General features: G+C 38.4%; 1 protein-coding gene across 15 annotated transcripts in view; it reads right to left on the reverse strand.

Moving 5' to 3' along the window:
• dock9b (dedicator of cytokinesis 9b) overlaps window positions 1-22,465 on the reverse strand; it is a 189,208-nt gene that overhangs the window by 45,691 nt on the left and 121,052 nt on the right. For 8 of the 15 annotated variants that reach the window (XM_068221915.2, XM_009302252.5, XM_068221914.2 and 5 more), the window contains 8 exons: window positions 21,034-21,145; window positions 20,157-20,335; window positions 11,157-11,264; window positions 10,937-11,048; window positions 10,702-10,832; window positions 3,544-3,658; window positions 3,398-3,464; window positions 3,254-3,301 (listed from right to left, as the gene is read on the reverse strand). In XM_068221915.2, the coding sequence (XP_068078016.2) occupies window positions 3,254-3,301; window positions 3,398-3,464; window positions 3,544-3,658; window positions 10,702-10,832; window positions 10,937-11,048; window positions 11,157-11,264; window positions 20,157-20,335; window positions 21,034-21,145 (872 nt within the window). The remainder of the gene's footprint in view (window positions 1-3,253; window positions 3,302-3,397; window positions 3,465-3,543; window positions 3,659-10,701; window positions 10,833-10,936; window positions 11,049-11,156; window positions 11,265-20,156; window positions 20,336-21,033; window positions 21,146-22,465) is intronic. The other 7 variants (XM_073953768.1, XM_073953764.1, XM_073953766.1 and 4 more) reach the window with 1 other exon arrangement.

Here is a 22,465-nt window from a genome sequence, read left to right on the forward strand (position 1 = left end):
GAACTAAGATTGAAGTTTTTGTCCATAATGACCAGTGTTACATTTGGAGGACAAAGAGGAAAGCTCACAAGCTTAAAAACACCATTCCAACTTTGAAGTATAGGGGCAGCAGCATCATGTTGTGGGGCTGTTTTGCTGCAGGAGGGACTGGTCCACTTCACAGCACAGATGGCATCATGAAGAAAGAACATTATGTAGAAACACTGAAGCAACATCTTAAGACATCAGCCAGGAAATTAAAACCTGGCCACAAATGGGCCTTCCAAACAGACCATGACCCTAAGCACACTGCCAAATTAGTTAAAATGGTCTTTAAGGACAACAAAGTGAATGTTTTGGAGTGGCCATCACAAAGCCTTGATCTCAATCCTATAGAAAATTTGTGGGCAGAGTTGGAAAAGCTTGTGCGAGCAAGACTAACAAATCTGACTCAGTTACACCAATTCTGTCAGGAGGAATGGGCCAAAATTCCTGCAAACTATTGTGAGAAGCTTGTGAAATGAAACATTTGACCAAAGTTACACAGTTTAAAAGCAAAGCTAAAAAAATACCAAGGAAATTTATGTAAACGTTCGACTGTCTAGAAATTAATGAAAAAAAAAGCAAATGTAAATCATTTAGGTAATCTAACGGACCTAAAATAGTAAACGTTACCATCAGACATAAAAAAAAAATGCATTCCTTTTTTTAGAGTGTATGTAAACTTCTGGTTTCAACTGTATTATTCATATGCAGATGACCTGTCTTCCCATCCCATTGTATCACATTTAAGAGCAATTGTAAACCAAATGAGGAAAATTCAAATACATTAAGAAAATCACTTAACAGGCACTGAAAAAAGTAGCTTTCGGATGTCATTTATTCTTGGTTTGTTTTTCCAAGTCACTGAACATGAGCCTTGCAAAAGCCTCGTGTGTATATATAATATTATTTATTGTGTAATATACAATATACAAATATGAAATATTCAAATTAAAATACTGGATTGTGTATAAAATCTTCACAAAACAAGTAATGAAAAGAAAACAAAATATACATAGAACAAAATAGTAATATGATAATGTTCCAAACTTATTTAGCCTTGAAATATGGTGCTTAGCAGGGAAGAAACATTTTATAAATAAAATATAAATCTATAAAATATTTTTGAATAAGCAGTACTAAAATAAATACTTTTACGTAAACAGTTGTCAAATTGAATGCGTTATGTATGTATGTTTGTATGTATGGATGGATGTATCTATGTATCTATGTATGGTATGTATTAGGGCTGCTCGAAATGAGAAAAATCTGATATTGCTATATTTTTTTTTTTATAAATATTGTAATATGAATATAGTTTCACAAGTTTGAACGGCTCTTTTGAAAGATTTCTTTGAAATCTAACAGTATTGAGGTACAGAAATTGGGTAACAAAACAGTTATTTGAGATAAAAACCAGTTATTTGAGATAAAACAAGTTACTGATATTTAAAGATTATTCAGAATGCACAAGTGAATGTTTAATAAACTATATCTTATTATTCAGGCATATACTAATAGTTAATTTGTATGTTATTTAATGCTTTATTAGCTTAATTTCATCCAGTTTTGTGACCTAATCTAAAGTGAGGACTACTTATGCTTTTTAAATCCCTTATAAATGACAATTAAAGGCTCAGTTAAATTCTAAACAAGAAATAAATCAAATAAACAACTTTATTCATTTCAATTCATTTGAAGATACACAAATGAAAGATAAAGAAAAATTATCAAGTGAAAAATAAATCTTTGCAATCTTAACTAAAATAAAATTACAGTGCAGTTTAAACTTTGCTAAATAACATTGAAATGTTGTATCGTAATATATTGTTAAATTATGATATCCTTGTTGTTTTATCCAATTTCATGTTATATTTGACACTCCTGTTATTCAGCAATGCTTAAACATTAAAGTAATTTTACTTTTTAGATAAGATTGCAAAGATTATTGTTCATATGATACTGAGCCTTTAATAGTCATTTATAAGGGATTTATAAAGCATAAATACTCCTCACTTCAGATCAGGTCACAAAACTGAATAAAGCTGAGGTAATAAAGCATTTATTAACTTATAAATTAAATATGTCTGAATAATAAGATATATAAATGTTAATTTCAACAGTTTATTAATCGTTTACTTACTCATTCTGAATGATCTTAGAAAAAAAACTCAACTACTCTTAAATCCAAATGATTTGTAAATAATGTGATACTTAATTTAACACTGTAAATGTGCTTTTAGGTCAAGAATACAGCATTTGTATTTGCAGTTATAAACTGCTTATTAACAGTTATTAATATTGAGTTGTTAATGCTTAATAGTGTGTAGTTATTATAAAGTGTTACCAGAAATGGAAGTCACAATGCAAAAAAAAGAAGCTTTTTTTACTTTGCTTTGTCTTGTTTCCAGTCCATATATCTAACAATTCTTTATCAAGTAATACCATAGTTTTTTTTCACCTTCAGAAGAAATAAGTCAAAATAAACAGTTTACTTTAAAACAAGTAAAATTATCTGCCAATGGATTAAGTAAAATAATCTTGTTTTTGTTTTGAAATGTGGATATTTGGACTAGACACAAGACAAAAATTGTGTATTAATAATCAAATACAACAAATCTTTGTAACACCAAACATTAGCATTTTTTGTGCCCAAATGTTCTAAACTCTCTTAAAATGCTCAGTCACAGGCGTTAAAAACACATGCAAATTATAAACCTTTACTCTATTATGATTGAACTTAGCAGTGACTCTACAAATCACATGTTCTGTAGCTCCTGGTCAACTTTAATTCAGACTTATCATTGCATATCTTACGATGTGACTATTGTGCATGTTCACATTGCGATATCAATGCTGATATGATATATCGTGCAGCCCTAGTATGTATGTATGTGTACGTATAGAAGTATGCCTGTAACTGGGAACTCTTCAGGCCTTTAGACTAAAATATTGTTTAAAAAAAGTACAATTTTAAATAAAAAACTAAATATTCAAAAGCAGACTTTAAAAGTTTGTCATTTAAAAATGTAGAAGGTGCACCTTATCTGTTGAGATATAATTATGTATTTAATGTTATTTATGTTATTTATGTTATTATTATCTATTTAACAAAAATATGATTATGATTACTGTCTTAAAAAATCCTGGATTTCCCACAGAAATATGCATGATTCAGGATGAAAAGCAATGAAAAATGTATGCTGTTAGGAGTGAAACATTTATTTTTTACCTGGCAATGAACCTCTTCCCCATATACCTGAACTGATGTAGACAAACTCTGTGCATGAGAAAGAGAGAGAGATGAACTGAGTGCTCAGTATTAAGTTACAGGAGCTCAGTACTGATCTAATTAGTGCCAGTCCAGATGACTTACTCTACTAAAGTGAAAAAGTCCATCAGCTCAGAGGTCGTAGCTTTATTCCAGTATGTAAATAAGGCATCTAGGAGGAAAAAAAGAGCAAATTTCTATGAGAAGGTATGGAGAATCTAACAATTAGAGTCTTGTGTCTATATTCTTACCTTCTGACATGCTCTTTAAGACATGGAGGAAACACATGAGCAGGTTTTTGATTTCTTCTCTGTCCAATTTATCACAGCGCAGCATAGAGCTACCCAGAGCAGAGGCTGACTGAGTCTGCCACACACACATACATTAAGTATAATATGGAAAACACATCAAAATATCATATACCAGGACATCTAAAAGCTTTACGCAGAGAATCATTCACTGCTCACACCTATAGTAAATGATATTAAGTGAGCAAAAACACACTCCACCACATGCACCGAGCTGGAAAAATACAATATAATAAATACATGCATGCAAACCCCTATGATGTACCCCAGAAAGCATTTTTAGTTTTTAAAAGATGTCTGATAGATGTCTAATAGACGTCTAAACGTACTCGACTTGGCTAAAACAATGCTAAATTTGGGCTGTCAGTGAAAATCTATTAGACGTATAAGAATAGGCTAAAACTAGTCATCCAATAAACAGAAATGAATGACCACACATGTAAAGTCTGTCTAATTTGTCTATTTGATAACTAGTCTAGTTTTGGGCTATTCTTAGATGTCTATTACAGTAAATTGTCACTGACAGCCCAAGTTTAGCTTTGTTTTAGCCAAGCTGTCTATTAGACATCAATTGAACACAAAATTGTTTGCTGGGACACTACCAGTCAAAAGTTTGGGATCAGTAATATTTTAAAGAATTCTGCTAAACAGGACAATATTATAATAATTTCTGAAGTTGCATTATAAATTACAGCTTCTTTTAATATATATATATATATATATATATATATATATATATATATATATATATATATATATAGGAAATCCTAATCATTTCATACTTTTAACTAGTAGTGTAAGAAAGGTTTAAGGCAGTGGTGTCCAAACTCAGTCCTGGAGGGCCGGTGTCCTGCATATTTTAGTTCCAACCCCAACTAAACATACCTGAACCAGCTAATCAAGCTCTTTCTAGGGCTGTTTCTAAATCTGCGTTCTTCAGCAATCTTGCTTCCTTGTGTAACGTCATCATTAACTGCCAAAGTTCTGTTTGGCAAAGTTCAACTGCCAAAACTCAAGACCGCAAGAACGGAGGACGCGTGAAAGTTCCAGGATGTGTTCTTGATAACGAGGATGCATCGATGCAGACTTGAGCGGAAAACTCGCTTGAGTAGTCCAAGAAGTCATTGCGGCTGAATAAAGGAGGTGGGGAGTGCAGCATTCTATATAGATTTATATAGATAGTTCAGAGACATAACTTACAGTATTTATCTCAGAAGTTTGCCTGAATGAAACGGTAAAAGAATATATTTCCAAGAAAATGTTAATAAAGGCATAAACACATTAAGGGTGTTTAATTGCTAAAATCAGTTTCTGAAAATCAGCTTTTGAAATCAGTAAGGTCTTCATGCATAGTTTATAATGTGAAAAAGGAGAAAAACAATAAATCATTGTATGAACGCTGTAATGTCTGAATAATTTTCCATTAAAAACGCGTGAAGGTCATGTGACCATCAGGAAGAATTAGGGAAAAACGCAGCATTTAATTTCTCACAGGACGCATTCTCTGTTCTCGCAGTCTCCCGAGTTCGTTCTTCCAGGGTAACTTGGCTGGTCTCCACAAGAACGTGAATCCATTCTCTGCGTTCTTGGAACTGAGAAACAGTCTATACTAGAAACTTCTAGAGAGGGGTGTTGAAGGAAGATGGAGCTAAACTATGCAGGACACAATAAATCCAGGACTAAGTTTAGACACCCTTGGTTTAAGGGATGAAAGCGCACACAAACTCCCCAGATGGGGACACTCTTGTGTTGCTCTACTTGTATGCTGTCAGTAATTCTGTTAGTGTCATTGTCGAGGAGGGCTGGGCTTGACAGCAAAGAGAAATCCATTGTGACACGTTTGGCTGCTCTGCTGAGAGGGGCGGAGTCTTCTTGTTCGAATGGGAGGGGCAACACTGTGAGAGTGTGTCTACGTGTAAACCTCTCTTTTGGCTAAGAAGTTACAGGTCAAGGGCAAAAGGGGAGGATAAAAGTTAGTAGTCATTAGCGGAAACTTAAAAGCAACAGCTTTAAACATGAAATTAAGGCTATTACATTTATGACCTCTTGATATGTCAATATATATCTGTTAAATAATACAAAAAAGTAACAGAAATATTTTGGAAAATACATTTCTATTTTATTATTGCAGATTTTTGACAGTGAATTTAATAAATTCAGTAAATTGTTGTTGTTTCCAAAAAAAAAAAAAAAAAAGGTAGTTTAAAGAGAAAGTCAGTTTCTTTTATGTCTAACTCAATATTGTAACTGTTTTATGCGATCAGTATGAAAATATTTATAGTTTACATTGCTTTTTGATAATTAAGGTCATAATCATGACCTTATATCTTCTAACTCAGAGACATAAACAACAATGTGTGCATCACCTTATTTTGTTTTTATATGTTAAAAGGTAAAGCAAAGCACATCTGAGTGATACTAAAAAGTTTAATTTAAGTGATAAAGCATATCAATTTTAAACATTCTGAACACATTCCTGACTCAATTTAACAGGGCTGCTGTGCTGTGGTAATTCAACTAATCCTGTGGTAGTTTTGGGATTATTAGTTTAATAATTAACTTCTGAAACACATCTAAAGCCTATATGAAGGTTATGGCTCTGGTAAGTTAGCCCTGAAGATGTGATTGTGGTTTCCCTTCAATAGACATGTTAAAAACTCTGGAGATTTTCCAAGGAGTGGGAAATGTAGCATAACAGATGTTTGGTGACCTCACATGTTCAAGTAATGTATTAGACGTATGTGGAAAAGTGCTCCAGTTAAAGACGCCCTGAGCACATGTGCTGGAAGGAGGAAAGAACCCCCCCCATCCCAAACAATAAGTCAATTTAATGGTGTTTAAAGGTTAGTTCACCCCCAAACTAAAAATTCTGTCATTATTCACCTTCAAGTCGTTCCAAACCTATAATACTTTCTTCATCTTCAGAACACTGAGATACCTTTAAGCAAATCTGAGATTTTTTTTAATCCAAAGTGATTCAGATTCAAGTGAAGACTCATTTTTGGCTTTCCCTGGGAATCAAACTCACAACTTTGCCTATTATTTGAGTCTTCATGTATTTGCATGACTGCTAAATAAAGTAACTGTGTTGATGTGGGTGTTTTAGTCAAAGCTTTAAATCAGATTTGATCTTCTGACATGCAAAAACTGCATGAATACTGAATATAGTTTTCCAATTTTTAAAAAGTGCCCACTAGCCAATCGACCTTCATATTTTCTTTGCTTTCAAAATATAAAATGCACATATAAAGCTATTTTACTCCTCCTGGCCATTTCTTAATTGTGGTGAACCGACTGTTAGAGAGAACTGGTTAAGGATATTCTACTCAAGCCAATAAACTCATGTCATCTGAGAAAGTAGGCCATTCCTGATCAGACCAATGTGCTCTAACACAATAAATAGTGTCACTTTGATTTCATGATTACTTTAAAGAATCCCTTATGATCCAAATTAAATTGAATTGCATTTTAGACAATTAATTCCAATTTACTGTAAGTGGTTATTGTACATGTGATTTTTTGGGCTCAATTTTGAGGTGGATTTAAATGTTTGCATTGTTGACTTCATGTTTATATGTGAATAAAACCAAAACAAATCTGTTCACCATATAAAGAGAATGTCTCTAATAAAACCACTAAGTCCATCTGAATTAAGTTTTTGATCACTTTATGAACATTTGAGTAATAGAAATTTGAGAAGTAGAAATAGCTAATAATACATTGCAGGTATTATTTATAGAATTATTATATTTTACATATACAGTGAGGTCAATCCGTATTTCATCACGCTGTGATTTTTCAATATCTCCTACTTAGAAATCATGGAGGGGTCGTACATTTTCACTGTGAGAGACAGAACCTGAAAAAACATCCAGAAATCACATTGTATGATTTTTAAACAATTTATTTGTAAATTACTGTGTCAAATAAGTATTTCATCACTTAATTCAAAAATGTTTAATATTTGGTAGAGAAGGCTTTGTTAACAATTACAGAGGTCAAAGGGTTCCTGTAGTTCTTCACCAGATTTGCACACACTGCAGGAGGGATTTTGGTCCACTCCTCCATACAGATCTTCTCTAGATTTCTCTTGGATTTAGGTCTGGAGACTGGCTAGGCCGGGCGATGCAGTGGCGCAGTAGGTAGTGCTGTCGCCCCACAGCAAGAAGGTCGCTGGTTCAAGCCTCAGCTGGGTCAGTTGGCGTTTCTGTGTGTAGTTTGCTTGTTCTCCCTGCGTTGGCGTGGGTTTCCTCCGGGTGCTCCGGTTTCCCCCACAGTCGAAAGACATGCGGTACAGGTGAATTGCGTAGGCTAAATTAGTGTATGAGAGTGAATGAGTGTGTGTGGATGTTTCCCAGAGATGGGTTGTGGCTGGAAGGGCATCCGCTGCTTAAAAGCGTGCTGGATAAGTTGGTGGTTCATTCCGCTGTGGCGACTCCGGATTAATAAAGGGACTAAGCTGAAAAGAAAATGAATGAATGACTGGCTAGGCCATTCCAGAACCTTGATATGCTTCTTACGGAGCCATTCCTTGGTTTTCCTGCCTGTGTGCTTCGGGTCATTGTCATGTTGGAAGACCAAGCTATGACCCATCTTTAATGCTCTGTCTGAGGGAAGGAGGTTTTAGCCCAATGTCTCACAATACATGGGCCCATTCATCCTCTCCTTAATACAGTGCAGTCGTCCTGTCCCCTGTGCAGAAAATCACCCCGAGAGCATGATGCTTCCAGCCCCATTCTTCACTGTACGTATGGTTTTATTGGGATGATACTCATCATTCTTTTTCCTCTAAACACGCAACACAGGACTTTCTCCAGTGACTCATCAAGATGGTCCCTGGCAAACTTTAGACGGTCATTGACATGGGCTGACTTAAGCAGGGGAACCTTGTAATGTATGATTTAAAACCCATGATGTCTTAGTGTATTACTGATGGTAGCCTTGGAAACGCTGGTCCCAGATCTCCTCACTGCATTGATCAGCGCCTCCTGTATAGTTCTGGGCTGATTCTTGATCATTCTTAGCATCATTGAAACTCCACAAGAAAAGATCTTCCATGGGGCCCCAGTCCGAAGGGACATTGACAATCATAATAAGCTTCTTTCATTTTCTGTCAATTGCTCCACCAGTTGTTTTTTTTTTCACCAAGCCGCTTGGCAATTTCCCTGTAGCCATTTCCAGCTTTGTAAAGGTCTACAATTTTGTCTCTTGTGTCTTTTGAGAACTCTGTGGTTTTGCCCATGTTGCTACTTAAACTTTTGACTGATTGTGGGGTGCACAGGTATTTTTATGACTGCCATCGACCTCAAACAGCTACTAAATTACAACCATGAGCAGAGTGTAGCTGGACTATTTAAAACCAAACTAACAGGTCTTTGAGGGTCAAAAATCTGGCTGAAAAGCAACTGATAAAGTACTTATTTGACAGTAATTTACAAAAAATCTATATTTTTTAGATTCTGGAAAAGTGGAAATGCACCTATGGTGAAAATTCTAGACCCCTTCATGATTTCTAAGTATGAGATATTGAAAAATCACAGGGTGATTAAATGCTTATTGACCTCACTGTATATAATGGGGATTACACTAATGGGACTACTTGTGCATTCAATGATCTGGGCTGCGTTTCCCAAAATTATCATTGTCCAACTAAGGTCGCAAGTTCCGTCATTACAAACATAGTTTGTTGATTTGCCGTTTCCCAAATCCATCATTCCAACAAATATTCGCAAACTGCGTCGCAAGCTTGTGCACTTGCAACTACACCTCTGGAGCTGTAGTTAGAAACATATTTCCTGGCTGTGTTCTATTCCCACTTATCCCCCTATGCTCTATTCGTTTAGAACATTCTAACAATTAAACTCGCAGTGCACTTTGAAAACATTGATGTAATTTTGAACACAGTCGTGACTCATGACAAAAGCTATAGGTGACCTATTATTTGTAAGCGAAATTAATGTTCGTCTCCAAAGCTTGTGAAAACAAAAAACATAGCATACATTAATGCTTTTAATTTATAGTAGATTATTTATTAAGTATTGTATATGACATGGGCCTGTTGGTAAGAACATTTCTGCAGTGGTTTGCAAATGTCAAATTGTAAAGGTAGACCTTTCAAAAACGTTTAATAAATAAACAATATCCTACTTAATAATAATAATAATAATAATAATAATAATAATAATAATAATAATAATATAATTATTATTAAAGTAGGATTTTTTAATTTCCTAATAAATAATAAATATTTAATTAAATTTTTTGATAAATAGCCTCATTATTTGTTTACATGATTTATATATGAGATAAGAGTACGTGTTAGCTTTTGTAATTAAGTTTATGTTTTAGAATAGAGTATGTAATATTCTCAATAATATTTGTAAAGAAAAACATAAACAGGTCCTATATGTGCCATATACATATATTTCAATTAATATGGAAAGCGAGTGCATGTTTTTAGCAATACTAATATTGGATTCTATCTTAAATGCGTGTGAGTGTAAAATAATATAATTTGCATAGAGAAATTATGGGGTTCTTCTCTAAAGAAGTTGGTACTCCACCCCGTTTAGTGCATCATTATGGGCGTTTTACGTTATAACTAACGTGGTTCAAACAATGGATCCGCGACAGAAACTATGGGTTTTGGGAAACACTCGTCACTACATCATTCTTTAATCAAACGATGCATCGCACTATGATAGGTTAGCCGTTAGAGTTACGTCGTTGTTCGGGGAAACTCACCCCTGAACTCATCTTGAACCAATCAGAGCATTCAGACAGACCATGGTCTTAATCTGCATGAACACTGTGTCTCAATCAGATGCACACTATTATTATTTTAATGCTTGAGCATATATTGGAACATGATGATGATGAAATGGCTTTAAATCTGTGGTGAACTAACCATTTAAAACAATTATAATCAAGTATTAAAAACCCAGTGGGTTTTCATTCCTCCTCTATCACCATATGTGACCAAATCCGATTTTATTTGACTTATTACAAACTGCATTGTTTTAAAACAGAAGCTTACAATTTATAAAAAGGCAGATAAAAGGTTATTTTGGGCCTCAGAGAGCTCCTGTCATTGCAGTTTACCTTTTCGAGTGACCCGGTCTTCTCATTGGTCTTGTCAGGGAGGCTGTTTCCAGAGTCTGTGCTAATCAGAGAACCTCGAGAGTCTGCGTGACGCACAGAGCCGATGTTTGGCGTGGAGGTGTGAGGAGAGGCTACACACACAGTAAAGCTATATCATTTACACAAACATCTTCTGAAGATCTCAACAGCGGTTGAAAGGCTTGAGCTGTGTGTTTATGATTCCGTCAACACTCACCAGTTCCTGAGATGACCCCAAATACATCTTTATGTAGGCTGTTGTCGAGATTACCAACAGGCTTTTGGGGCGTAGCGCTAGGGATGCTGGCAAGATGTTCATCTCGACCATTCTGAGGAAAACAAAAATAGAGTTCAACCTAACATTTCAGATGGCATGTGTGGTGAAAGGTCTGAATGATACACTGGTGAAGAAAACAAAGTTTATAAAGACGATTCACCTGGTTGGTGTTAAAATTAGATGCGTCTCTCACATTTAGTCTGTGAACGTTCTCTTGTAGTAAGCCAAACAAGGGTAGATAAAGCGTCGCCAACCTGGCCTGCTGACTCTGCACAAACACGCACATATAGAACAATTAAGTGATTTACCTGCTGTCATGACACCTTTTTTTTGCTTGTTTGTGTTGTGTTGTGCTGTGATTGGGAACTTGAGTCTCTTCCCTAAAAAAAACTATAGGTGCTGTTTACCTGGTCATTTAACATGTTTTTTGTTTTTGAAATGATTCTACAAACCCAAAATATATACAAATTTAACTAGGTTACGTTGACTTAAAATGCACTGTATCTTGAGCTTATTTAAATTATTTTTTTTACAGCTACAGTGCTCAGCTTAAATGAGTACTGGCAGTAGTAATATTTTTATCCATTTCTCAGAGAATATAGACTAATATATTTTGGTGCAGTTTTATTAAATTAAATAATATTAATTTGGTTTTGTTAAATAGTTACATCCATTAAGAGTATAAGATTTAGTATAAGGCAATAGCTTTAGAAACAAAGAAAATACATTTGTATAGATCACCAGCTGTCACGATCACCAGCGATCTAACCACCAGAGGTCGCGGAAAAACACTCACACTCACATAGGACTACAAATCTTGATTTTTTTTTATATACTTTATTTTTGTTTATCTTTTTTAAAGGAAAAAACTAGGGAAAAATACAAATAATAGATTAAAAAATAAAATAAAATAAATAATAATAAAACACCATAACTTAAATGAACAGTTGACTGGTCACATATTTCCTTACAGGTTACATTAACAAATACATATAGAAATCAGATTACACTGTCTAAAGGCATAAGTACAATCCATTTCTCCCAATATTGCAGGTATTTGTCCATTTGTAGTTTTAGAGAAAAAGTCATCCTCTCCATATTTTGAACATTAGATATGATATCCAACCATTCAGATTGTGTAGGGTTTCCATTTGTAGCCTCTTTCAAGTCACAGTTTTCTTACTGGTTGCTAGGATTATTTTTAATAAATACTTGTCTTTTACTGTTAAGTTGGCTGCAATATTTCCCAGATAAATTATTGTAAAAGAAAAATCCATATCATCTTCAAAAATATTTCGTATTACTTGCATTATGTCTTGCCAGTATGACTGAATGGATGGGCAACTCCAAAATATATGAAAGTGGTTTGCCAAGTCTTCTCCACATTTTCTCCAGCAATGTCCCCTTTCCTTCTCCTGTGTTTGCATGCATGTTAACTTGGTGGTTATAAAGTATCTGGTAAGATTCCTCCAGCAAAAATCTCTCCACATACCAGAGCTGGAAGAGGTGGCCTGTACTGAGCAGATATTCAACCAATCTTCCTCTGAGATAACTAGGTAGGATTCTCTCTCCCATTTTAGTCTGATGTCATTGGTTGAGTCTTCAACTAGGACTACAAATCTGCTGGTAAATGGACTACAAGAACCAGTCATGCTCCACACACACTACCGATTCCAGATCCTGACTGATTGCATACACACAGCTGATGCTGCTCAAGTACAGATTACACGCACATTCATACAGCTCACTCATTGTTGTTAGATGTGCCAGATTAATTAAGACCTCAACGTACTCCTCGACAGACCGTGCTTCCTGACGAGGACGCATGAATTTAATACCCGCTGAATCCATGTTGTGGCTGAGTCTTTTCTAACCAGGGACGTGACACTGACAACAGAGGTGCAGATCCACATGCAGGTTTATTAGAATGGTCAGGCAAGCAGTGGTCAATACAGGGGCAAACCGATGTATAAGGGCAATAGTCGTAGTCAAAATAATAGGCAGATGGTCACAAGGCAGGCAGCAAACAGGATTAAACAAATAAACAAGGCTAGGATCAAAAACATGGAAAAAACAAGACAAAGGACAAAGTGGATTCAGCGGGTATTAAAATCATGCGTCTTTGTCAGGAGGCACGGTCTGTCGAGGAGTACGTGGAGGACTTCAATAATCTGGCACACCTCGAAAAAAAAGAAGTTTTTAATTATAAAAAAAAAAAACATTTTAAGGTAAATATTATTAGCCCCCTTAAGCAATTTTTAAATCATTATCCAATGTATATGTTATACACTAATATTTTTATCATTATACAATGACTTGCCCAATTACCCTAACATGCCTAATTAACCAAATTAACCTAGTTAAGCCTTTAAATTACACTTTATGCTAAATGCTAGTATTCTGAAAAATACCTAGTCAGATTTTATGTACTGTCATCATGGCAAATAAAAAAGTCAGTTATTAGAAATGGGTTATTAAAACTATTATGTTTAGAAATGTGTTGAAAAAATCTTTCAGTTAAGTGAAGTTTATTCATAAACTAATTTCGAGAGGATCACGTGCTTATGATTTATCACGTCCAGTCTCGCATTTGCTAATCACTAATCTTCCAATCATATGAGCCCTAAGGCACCATAAATAGTCTAAGTTTTCAGTTCACTTTATCTTCGTTTGGAAGAAGCAGCTTCACCGTAGCTAGCTCCGTTGAAGAACCAACTCTAAACCAGCATGGACAACTAAAGCAGCAACAAGCTACAATCTTCAGGATCTTCATTTGGAAGAACGCTCTGCTCTGCTCATCAACTACAAAAGCTACAAGTGCTACAAGCTACAAAAGCTTCAAGCTACAATCTACAATATACAATCTAAAAGCTTCAATCTACAAGCTACAATATACAAGCTACAGCAACAACAACAACAACTACTATTGCTACCATTTCAAACAACTACAACTCCAACAATTTCATCAACAGCTTAAACAACAACACCAAAACCTTCCACTTCAAAGAGCCTCCACAACGCATCTGCTGTGTCTTCAACCTTATTTCCCAGCAAGATATAAGCCAAACTCCAAAGCTATTGCAATAAAACGGAACCCTCACCTTCTCCTAGCAGTACACATGCTATCCATCGTTTAACAGATTGTTTGCTGGAATGTGTTCAGCAGAGCAGCAGCTCCAGCCACAAACAATGTTGAATTTGATCAACAAAATGGCCGCCAGGCTTTTTGCACCTTTTGCATGGCCTGACTGAAACTCCTTAAGCCAATAGCTGTAAAGATAAGCGTCTCCATCCAATGAGCTAAAAGACTGGAGATGGTCCCGCCCTCTCTCTTGACTCTGTTGCAAAGACCTTATGAATGAATAGGCCAGACACGCTTGTAAATTTAGTTAAAAAAAAAATATATATAAAATTCCATTTGACATTTAACTTCTGAAAAGATTATTACCCAACCAGTAAATATTAACAAGCTATTGAAAAACATTATGCCATCAAGCACAGAAGTCCAATTGTAATACGCCAGCGACTCATGTGTTGATTTACAAGCGTCATATAAGATTATATAGCAAGTCAGTCGGATGTGAAAACGGCAAAGAAACAAACTTCCCACTTGACTGTTATAAATACAAATTTAAACTTCACTATCACTTCACATGCTCAGTCTTCAAGGGGTACCAGTTTTCCAGGACCACCAGACTAGCCATATCCCATGTCCTCAGCTCTCCATTCATCTGTCATCCCGTTACGAGACGAACACCCACCCCTACCATCCTTGCACATCGTATTAATGAAGTCATCGGACCATGCATTATCAAAAGCGCTTCCATTTACAGCCGCCCATGCCCTTATTAAGATGCCTCGCATGGATATAAACTAAAACAATTTTCATGTCTGCCATACTTGTATTATTTTGCAAAGATTTAATTTCTGATTCTCTTTGTTTTTTCTATTTTAGAGATCATGACTGCTGGCTCCAGAAGCTGACCCTCATCCAACCTATTACACTCCACATCCTCTTCACAAAGGATACATTCCATTTTTCACTTTATCCAATCTGTCCTAACCTGCAGTCTGCAACCTCCGAACCTGAAACCGTCGATTATCTTATTAAAAAGAAATCGACAACAACTTCATGATTGGAACTCCAAGGCTCCTCCTTTTAATATCTCGCGCATTAGCCCCATTGGTGTCGCTACTCAAAAATGTTCTGGCAAAAACGCCTTGTAGTCGACCTTTCGTCCCAACACAATTGCTCCTTTCCTAGCATTAACAGCACTATCCCATTGGACGAATATTTACTTAACTACCACGACATTGATCAAGAGATCTCTCTCATAAAGATAGCCAGTCGTAACACCTGGCTAGCCAAAGAAGACATTTCCCCTACCTTTAAAATCATGCCAATCCACCCAGACTTCTGGCACCTTTTGGCATTTATTGGCGAAATCAATTCTATTTTTCGGATGCAAAAGCAGCCCAAAAAATATTTGACATAATGTCAGAAGCTTTATGCTGGATTCTGTCTAATATTTACGAAATACCATACCTCATTCACCTTCTAGACGATTTTCTTATTTCCCCCCCGTCATCTCCTCCAGCCAAACACCTAGCGATCACCCAGCAGGTTTTCGCTGATCTCGGAAGGACCCAGTACTTCAATCGAATTTCTGGGTATTAATCTAGACTCGCGTAAATTCCAAGCATCCCTTCCTAAAGAGAAAATCAATCGAATAATTTCTCTATCCCAAATTTTCCTTGAAAAACAGATGTGCACACAACGAGAACTCCTACCAATTCTCGGCCATCTAAATTTCGCTATGCGCATTATTCCTTTCATTTCCCACCTCCATCAATTATCCACCACAGTTCATGGTTTAGAAGAAACAATTTTTCTCTCCAAACCCAGTCGCGATGAACTTTGCTTATGGATCTCTTTCCTTAAGCAATGGAACGGCTGTTCCTTTTTCTACAGCGACTTGATTGCATCCCCTATTGACATCAACACATACACAGACGCTGCCCCTCCAATAGGTTACAGTGGCTAATATAAAGGACACTGGTTTGTTTCAACATGGCCAACCCAATTGTAATTCCATTCCAAAGACCAATGTTTTTCAGCCCTCTTCAAATTCTACCCTATCATCGCAGCAGCCATCCTGTGGGGGGACGAATGGTCTACATCTAGCATTCTCTTTCACTGCGATAACGAAGCTACAGTGCATTGCATTAACAAAGGGCGCTCCCACTCCCAATCGCTTATGCCATTTTTAAGACACCTTATCTGGATATCTGCTAAAAAACAATTTATCATGATTGCTGAACATGTACCTGGTTGCAAAAACCAAATCGCTGACTCTCTCTCTCTCTCATTTCTCTTTGCAGATATTCTGGCAACTAGCCCCGGAAGCAGACCCTCACCCAACGCCGGTCCCTCCTTATTCAGTAACGATATTTCCATAAACCACCCCCTTCATAATCTTCATCAAACTTCTCTATCTCTTATCCTACAAGCAATAGCTCCCAGAACCCTCAATGCATACCTCACAGCATGGAATTCGTTCAAACAATTCCATACCATGCTAGACAACCCATTACACTCAAAATCCTTACCTCATGCATCTACACCCTCTGTAAAGGTTACATTTCCTCCCATACAGCCCGCACCTTAGATGCTATGTTCAATCTAGCATTTTTTGGGGGGTTTCTTAAATGTTCTGAATTAACAGTTACATCCAAATTTAACCCTCTACTCCACCCCACCATCTCAGATCTAGCTTTGCAAGACAGGGAAACTATCTCTTTCCTTATCAAACAAAGCAAAACAGATTAATTCCAGAGAGGACACTCTATCCTCATTTTCAATATTCCTTCACCTACACGCCCATTCCAAACCCTCTTAGCCTAGAAAATCTCAAGAGGCTAACCCACTGGCCCCGCTTTTTACTGATGACGCTAACCGTCCAGTATCTCGATTCTGGTTTCAAAAACACCTTAAAGAAATCTTTCGCCTATCAGGTTTTTTCCCAGAGCCCTTTTCCAGCCACTCATTCAGGATTGGCGCAGCCACTACAACGGGCTCTCACACCATCAGATCCAGACCCTTGGTCGCTGGTCTTCTGAAGTTTTCAAATCTTATATACGTCTCAGTAAATACCACCTCAAGAAAGCCCAACAGGCTTTAACCAACCCCCAAGCACCTCCTCACACGGCTCCAACTCAAAAAGGTGTCTAACAGAGCCTCGACTCTCGCAAGAGTCATCCAAACCAAACCCCGCAGAAGCCCAATTGTCCACCCATGGCACCCTTACATGTTTGCCAAGGACTCCCTCAAGGGCCATTGCAGTTAGCATCTTCTGCAATCACCAATAGCTATTTACAGATGCAGACGTTTGTATCCACATGTTCTTTGCGCATTTACTGCGTTTGTACATATGTATTATATTTGTGCTTGTTCCCTTCTTCCAACTTTTCCAAATCTTTTATCCTTATAACCCTACTTTTCAGCCTCTCGTTCCTTTCTTCTCTACACTCCACTCCCAACTAATCTATTTTACACTCTACCTCTAATGATCTTGTTTCTCCTGTCTAGACTCTTCAGACACCCGAAGGGGCCCCCTTGAGCTCCAACTCTCGCAGGATTCGGCCATAGCGGCCACAGTCCTTTCTTCTTCACGATGTTACCTATTCTTTTTCCGCCTAGACTCTTTCTCCAAGCTTCAAACCCCGCAGGGGTCCGCTCAAGCTAAAACTTCTTCACTCTACTTCAACTACCTCTCTTCTCCTTATGACTCACCCTCTAGCTCTGACCCCCACAGGGGTCGCTCCGAGCCCCAATCTCTCGCAAGAGTTATCCAAATCCTCTTTCCCACTCACTGATATCTATCTCCTCCTATCCGCAATCTACCCTCAAGCTCTGACCTCCACAAAGGTCGCTCAGAGCTCCAACTCTCACAAGAGTTACTCTCTTCCACTCACTGCTACCTATCTCCCCCTATCTACACTCTACCCCCAAGCTCTGACCTCCACAGAGGTTGCTTCAAGCTCCAACTCTCGCAAGAGTTACTCTCTTCCACTCATTGCTCCTCCCAGCTACACTCTACCCTCAAGCTCAAACCTCCGCAGAGGTCACTCCTATCTACACCCTACCCTCAAGCTCAAACCTCCGCAGAGGTCACTCCTATCTACACCCTACCTTCAAGCTCAAACCTCCGCAGAGGTCACTCCTATCTACACCCTACCTTCAAGCTCAAACCTCCGCAGAGGTCGCTCCTAGCTACACTCTACCCTCAAGCTCAAACCTCCGCAGAGGTCACTCCTATCTACACTCTACCCTCAAGCTCAAACCTCCGCAGAGGTCACTCCTATCTACACCCTACCCTCAAGCTCAAACCTCCGCAGAGGTCACTCCTATCTACACCCTACCTTCAAGCTCAAACCTCCGCAGAGGTCGCTCCTATCTACACCCTACCCTCAAGCTCAAACCTCCGCAGAGGTCACTCCTATCTACACCCTACCTTCAAGCTCAAACCTCCGCAGAGGTCGCTCCTATCTACACCCTACCCTCAAGCTCTAACCTCCGCAGAGGTCACTCCTATCTACACCCTACCCTCAAGCTCAAACCTCCGCAGAGGTCACTCCTATATACACCCTACCTTCAAGCTCAAACCTCCGCAGAGGTCGCTCCTATCTACACCCTATCCTCAAGCTCAAACCTCCGCAGAGGTCACTCCTATCTACACCCTACCTTCAAGCTCAAACCTCCGCAGAGGTCGCTCCTATCTACACCCTACCCTCAAGCTCTAACCTCCGCAGAGGTCACTCCTATCTACACCCTACCCTCAAGCTCTAACCTCCGCAGAGGCCGCTCTAAACTCAAACTCTCACAAAGCTCCATCTTTCGTAAGAGCTACTCTCCTCCACTCTCTGCTCCATACCTTCACTCTACTCTGGCCCCCGCAGGGGTCACTTAGAGCTCCAACTCCCACAAGATTCACTTAAAGTTCTCTTTCCACTGCTTCAAACCACCTATTCTCCCCTTCTTCTTAACCCCGAAAACCATGAACCCCGCAGGGGTTCCTTCAAACTCTAACTCCAGCAAGAGTTATCAGAATCCTCTTTTCACCCTTATTAATCCTATCTAATTAATGCCCATGCATTTAACCTCTTTCCTTCTATTATATCCAGCAGCCGGATATAGCTCTAAATTTCCTGCCTTTTGGGGGGGTTTTTTCTTCGAATACGCGGCTGCTGTCCCGAGCGATTAATTTCTGCATTTTGGGGAGTTCTGAGATCCACCGAGCTCAGGCTCCCTTCTTGCTCTGCCAACGGGAGGAAGCCCCGGGCTCGAGGAGCCCTTGAGCTCGGGGCTCTCTCCCGGGACAGCATGCCAAATAAGCTTTGTAAATCATCAGCTAAGTGTGAACTCTTGAAGTGAAGTTTATTCATAAACTAATTTCGAGAGGATCACGTGCTTATGATTTATCACGTCCAGTCTCGCATTTGCTAATCACTAATCTTCCAATCATATGAGCCCTAAGGCACCATAAATAGTCTAAGTTTTCAGTTCACTTTATCTTCGTTTGGAAGAAACCCCCCTCCTCCCCTATTCTCCTCCTTTACCTGTAATTGGGCGGCACGGCGGTCCAGTGGTTAGCACTGTGAACCACACAGCAAGAATACTGCCGGTCCTAGTTCGATAGGACCGGTGAGTGTTTCTGTGGGGAGTTTGTATGTCCTTCCCGTGTCCGCGTGGGTTTTCCCCGGGCTCTCCGGTTTCCTCCCACCATCCAAAGACATTCAACATACTTAACAATCAAGCTGGTCTAATTACTTACGTTCCCTTAGCTACAGCGGCAGGGGAGTTCAGAGATCCACCGAGCTCAGGCTCCCTTCTTGCTCTGCCAACGGGAGGAAGCCCCGGGCTCGAGGAGCCCTTGAGCTCGGGGCTCTCTCCCGGGACAGCATGCCAAATAAGCTTTGTAAATCATCAGCTAAGTGTGAACTCTTGAAACAGAATTTGGGGAAAAAATATACAGGGGAAAATAATACAGGGCTTATAATTCTGACTTTAATTTTCTGCTCTTGCTGCTTCTCTAATTCTGCTCTTTATGAAAATTTAGAAAACTTCCTTAACTTAAAGTGTTAACTTAAAGACACTGACCTTTGAGACATAGCGATCGTCAAATGTGTGCTTGATCATCAGACTCTTGAGAACTTGAATGGCAATTTGACGGACCTCCCCAAACTCCTGAAGGGCCCCGCACACCTCCCTCAACAGTAAACCCACCAGAAAGTGATTCCTGCAGAAGTCATCGGTCAAAGAGTAGTCCAACTGCAGATCTGAAACAAAGACAAAAACAGCAAGAAGATTTTAAGCTAAAGTTAAAATTGTGTTCGCTCCAAAACTACATTAATAAGGCTGCATAACAAAACCCAGACCATTACTTCAGAAAGAATGCTCTTAGTTTAACATTCTGGTACTACAAATCCCTATAACACACACAAACAAGATGATATTTACTAAATATGACTAACGAGCCAATTGACAGACATTTATTATAAAATAAATGTGAACAGTATTAATCACCAAAGCATTCAATCATCTGGAGTGATAAACGAATTAGCTTATTGCACATCAGCATAGGTAAGACAGACTGAAGTAGACTCATTAAACACCAGGAACGAAACCTTCATGACAGTTATGACACTGAAGATAGACGTGGACGTGGCATTAACACTAGACTAGACATACAAACATAGTTCAGTCACAGGCAAGCAGGACTGCTCACCTACACTTCTGGCATGATTCTCCTTAACGTGACACAGAAAAGCTAGCACACATAAAAGAAAGGCATGGCAGAAGACAATCATATAAGCAACAGATACAGAAAGCCCAAAGGACAGAAGCAGCAGAGAATGGAAGATGTCTATGGAGTCTAATTTTTTTGATGAACTAGTTAACCTTTCAAGAGAGATGTCAGACAATTTCTTAGCCTATTTTAGGAATGGAATGACGTGGAAGACTGCTGTATGATTACCTTGAAACCTCTGAATGCGGCCCTTTCCAAAAGGCATGGGCAGGTTGAGGGGGACGTAGTGCTCATGATTACAAGCCACCCTCAGAAACTCAAACTTGAACTCATACAGCGTCTGCAAGAGACAATCACATATTTCATTCATTCATTCATTTTTTTTCGGCTTAGTCCCTCATGTATCAGGGGTTGCCACAGCAGAATGAACCGCCAACTATTCCAGCATATGTTTAACACAGTGGATGTCCTTCCAGCCACAACCCAGTACTGGGAAACACCCATACACTCTCACATTCTCACTCACACACACACACACACACACACACACACACACACACACACACACACTTATACACTACGGCCAAATTAATTTATTTAATTCACTTATAGCTAATAACTTTGGACTGTTGACGAAACCGGGGCACCCAGAGAAAACATTTATCAACATGAGGAGAATATGCAAACTCCACACAGAAACGCCAACTGGCCCAGCCGGGACTCGAACCAGCGACCTTCATACTGTGAAGTGACAGTGCTAACTACTGAGCCACCGTGCCACCAACAACATATTTTTATATATTAATTTTAAAAACTCAATTAAAAACTAATTGAGAATTTTCTGAACTTTTTATGAGTGTTTTGGATGTATTTAAACTTTTTGGATGTATTTCAACTCAAAAGTATATAAAAAAAAAATCACTAAATACAGGAAAGTGTTAATTAACAGAATATACAATAATATTTCACAATATTACTCTTTTAATGTATTTTGATTTTAAAAAACAAATCTCAACATTTAAACAAATTTTTTATGATATCATATTATATGGGGGCACAGTGGGTGGCACGTTCGCCTCACAGCAAGAAAGTTGCTGGTTCAAGCCTTAGCTAGGTCAGTTGGCATTTCTGTGTGGAGTTTGCATGTTCTCCCTGCGTTCATGTGGGTTTCCTCCGAGTGTTCCTGTGTCCCCCACAAGTCCAAAGACAGTGAAGGTGAATTAGGTATGCTAAAATTGACCGTAGTGTATGTACGAGTGTGTATGGATGTTTCCCAGTGATGGGTTGCAGCTCGAAGGGCATTTGCTGCGTAAAACATATGCTGGATAAGTTGGCGGTTCATTCCATTGTGGCGACCCCAGATTAATAAAGAAACTAAGCCGAAAAGAAAATTAAATAATGATATTCATTCATTTTCTTGTCGGCTTAGTCCCTTTATTAATCTGGGATCGCCACAGCAGAATGAACCGCCAACTTATCCAGCACGTTTTTACGCAGCAGGTGCCCTTCCAGCCCCAACCCATCTCTGGGAAACATCCACAAACACTCATTCACACACACTCATACACTACGTACAATTTTTAGCCTACCTAATTCACCTGTACCACATGTCTTTGCACTGTGGGGGAAACCGGAGCACCCGGGAGGGCACTCCCACTCG

This window comes from Danio rerio, chromosome 6, assembly GCF_049306965.1.
Source record: "Danio rerio strain Tuebingen ecotype United States chromosome 6, GRCz12tu, whole genome shotgun sequence".
Taxonomy (NCBI): Eukaryota; Metazoa; Chordata; class Actinopteri; order Cypriniformes; family Danionidae; genus Danio; species Danio rerio.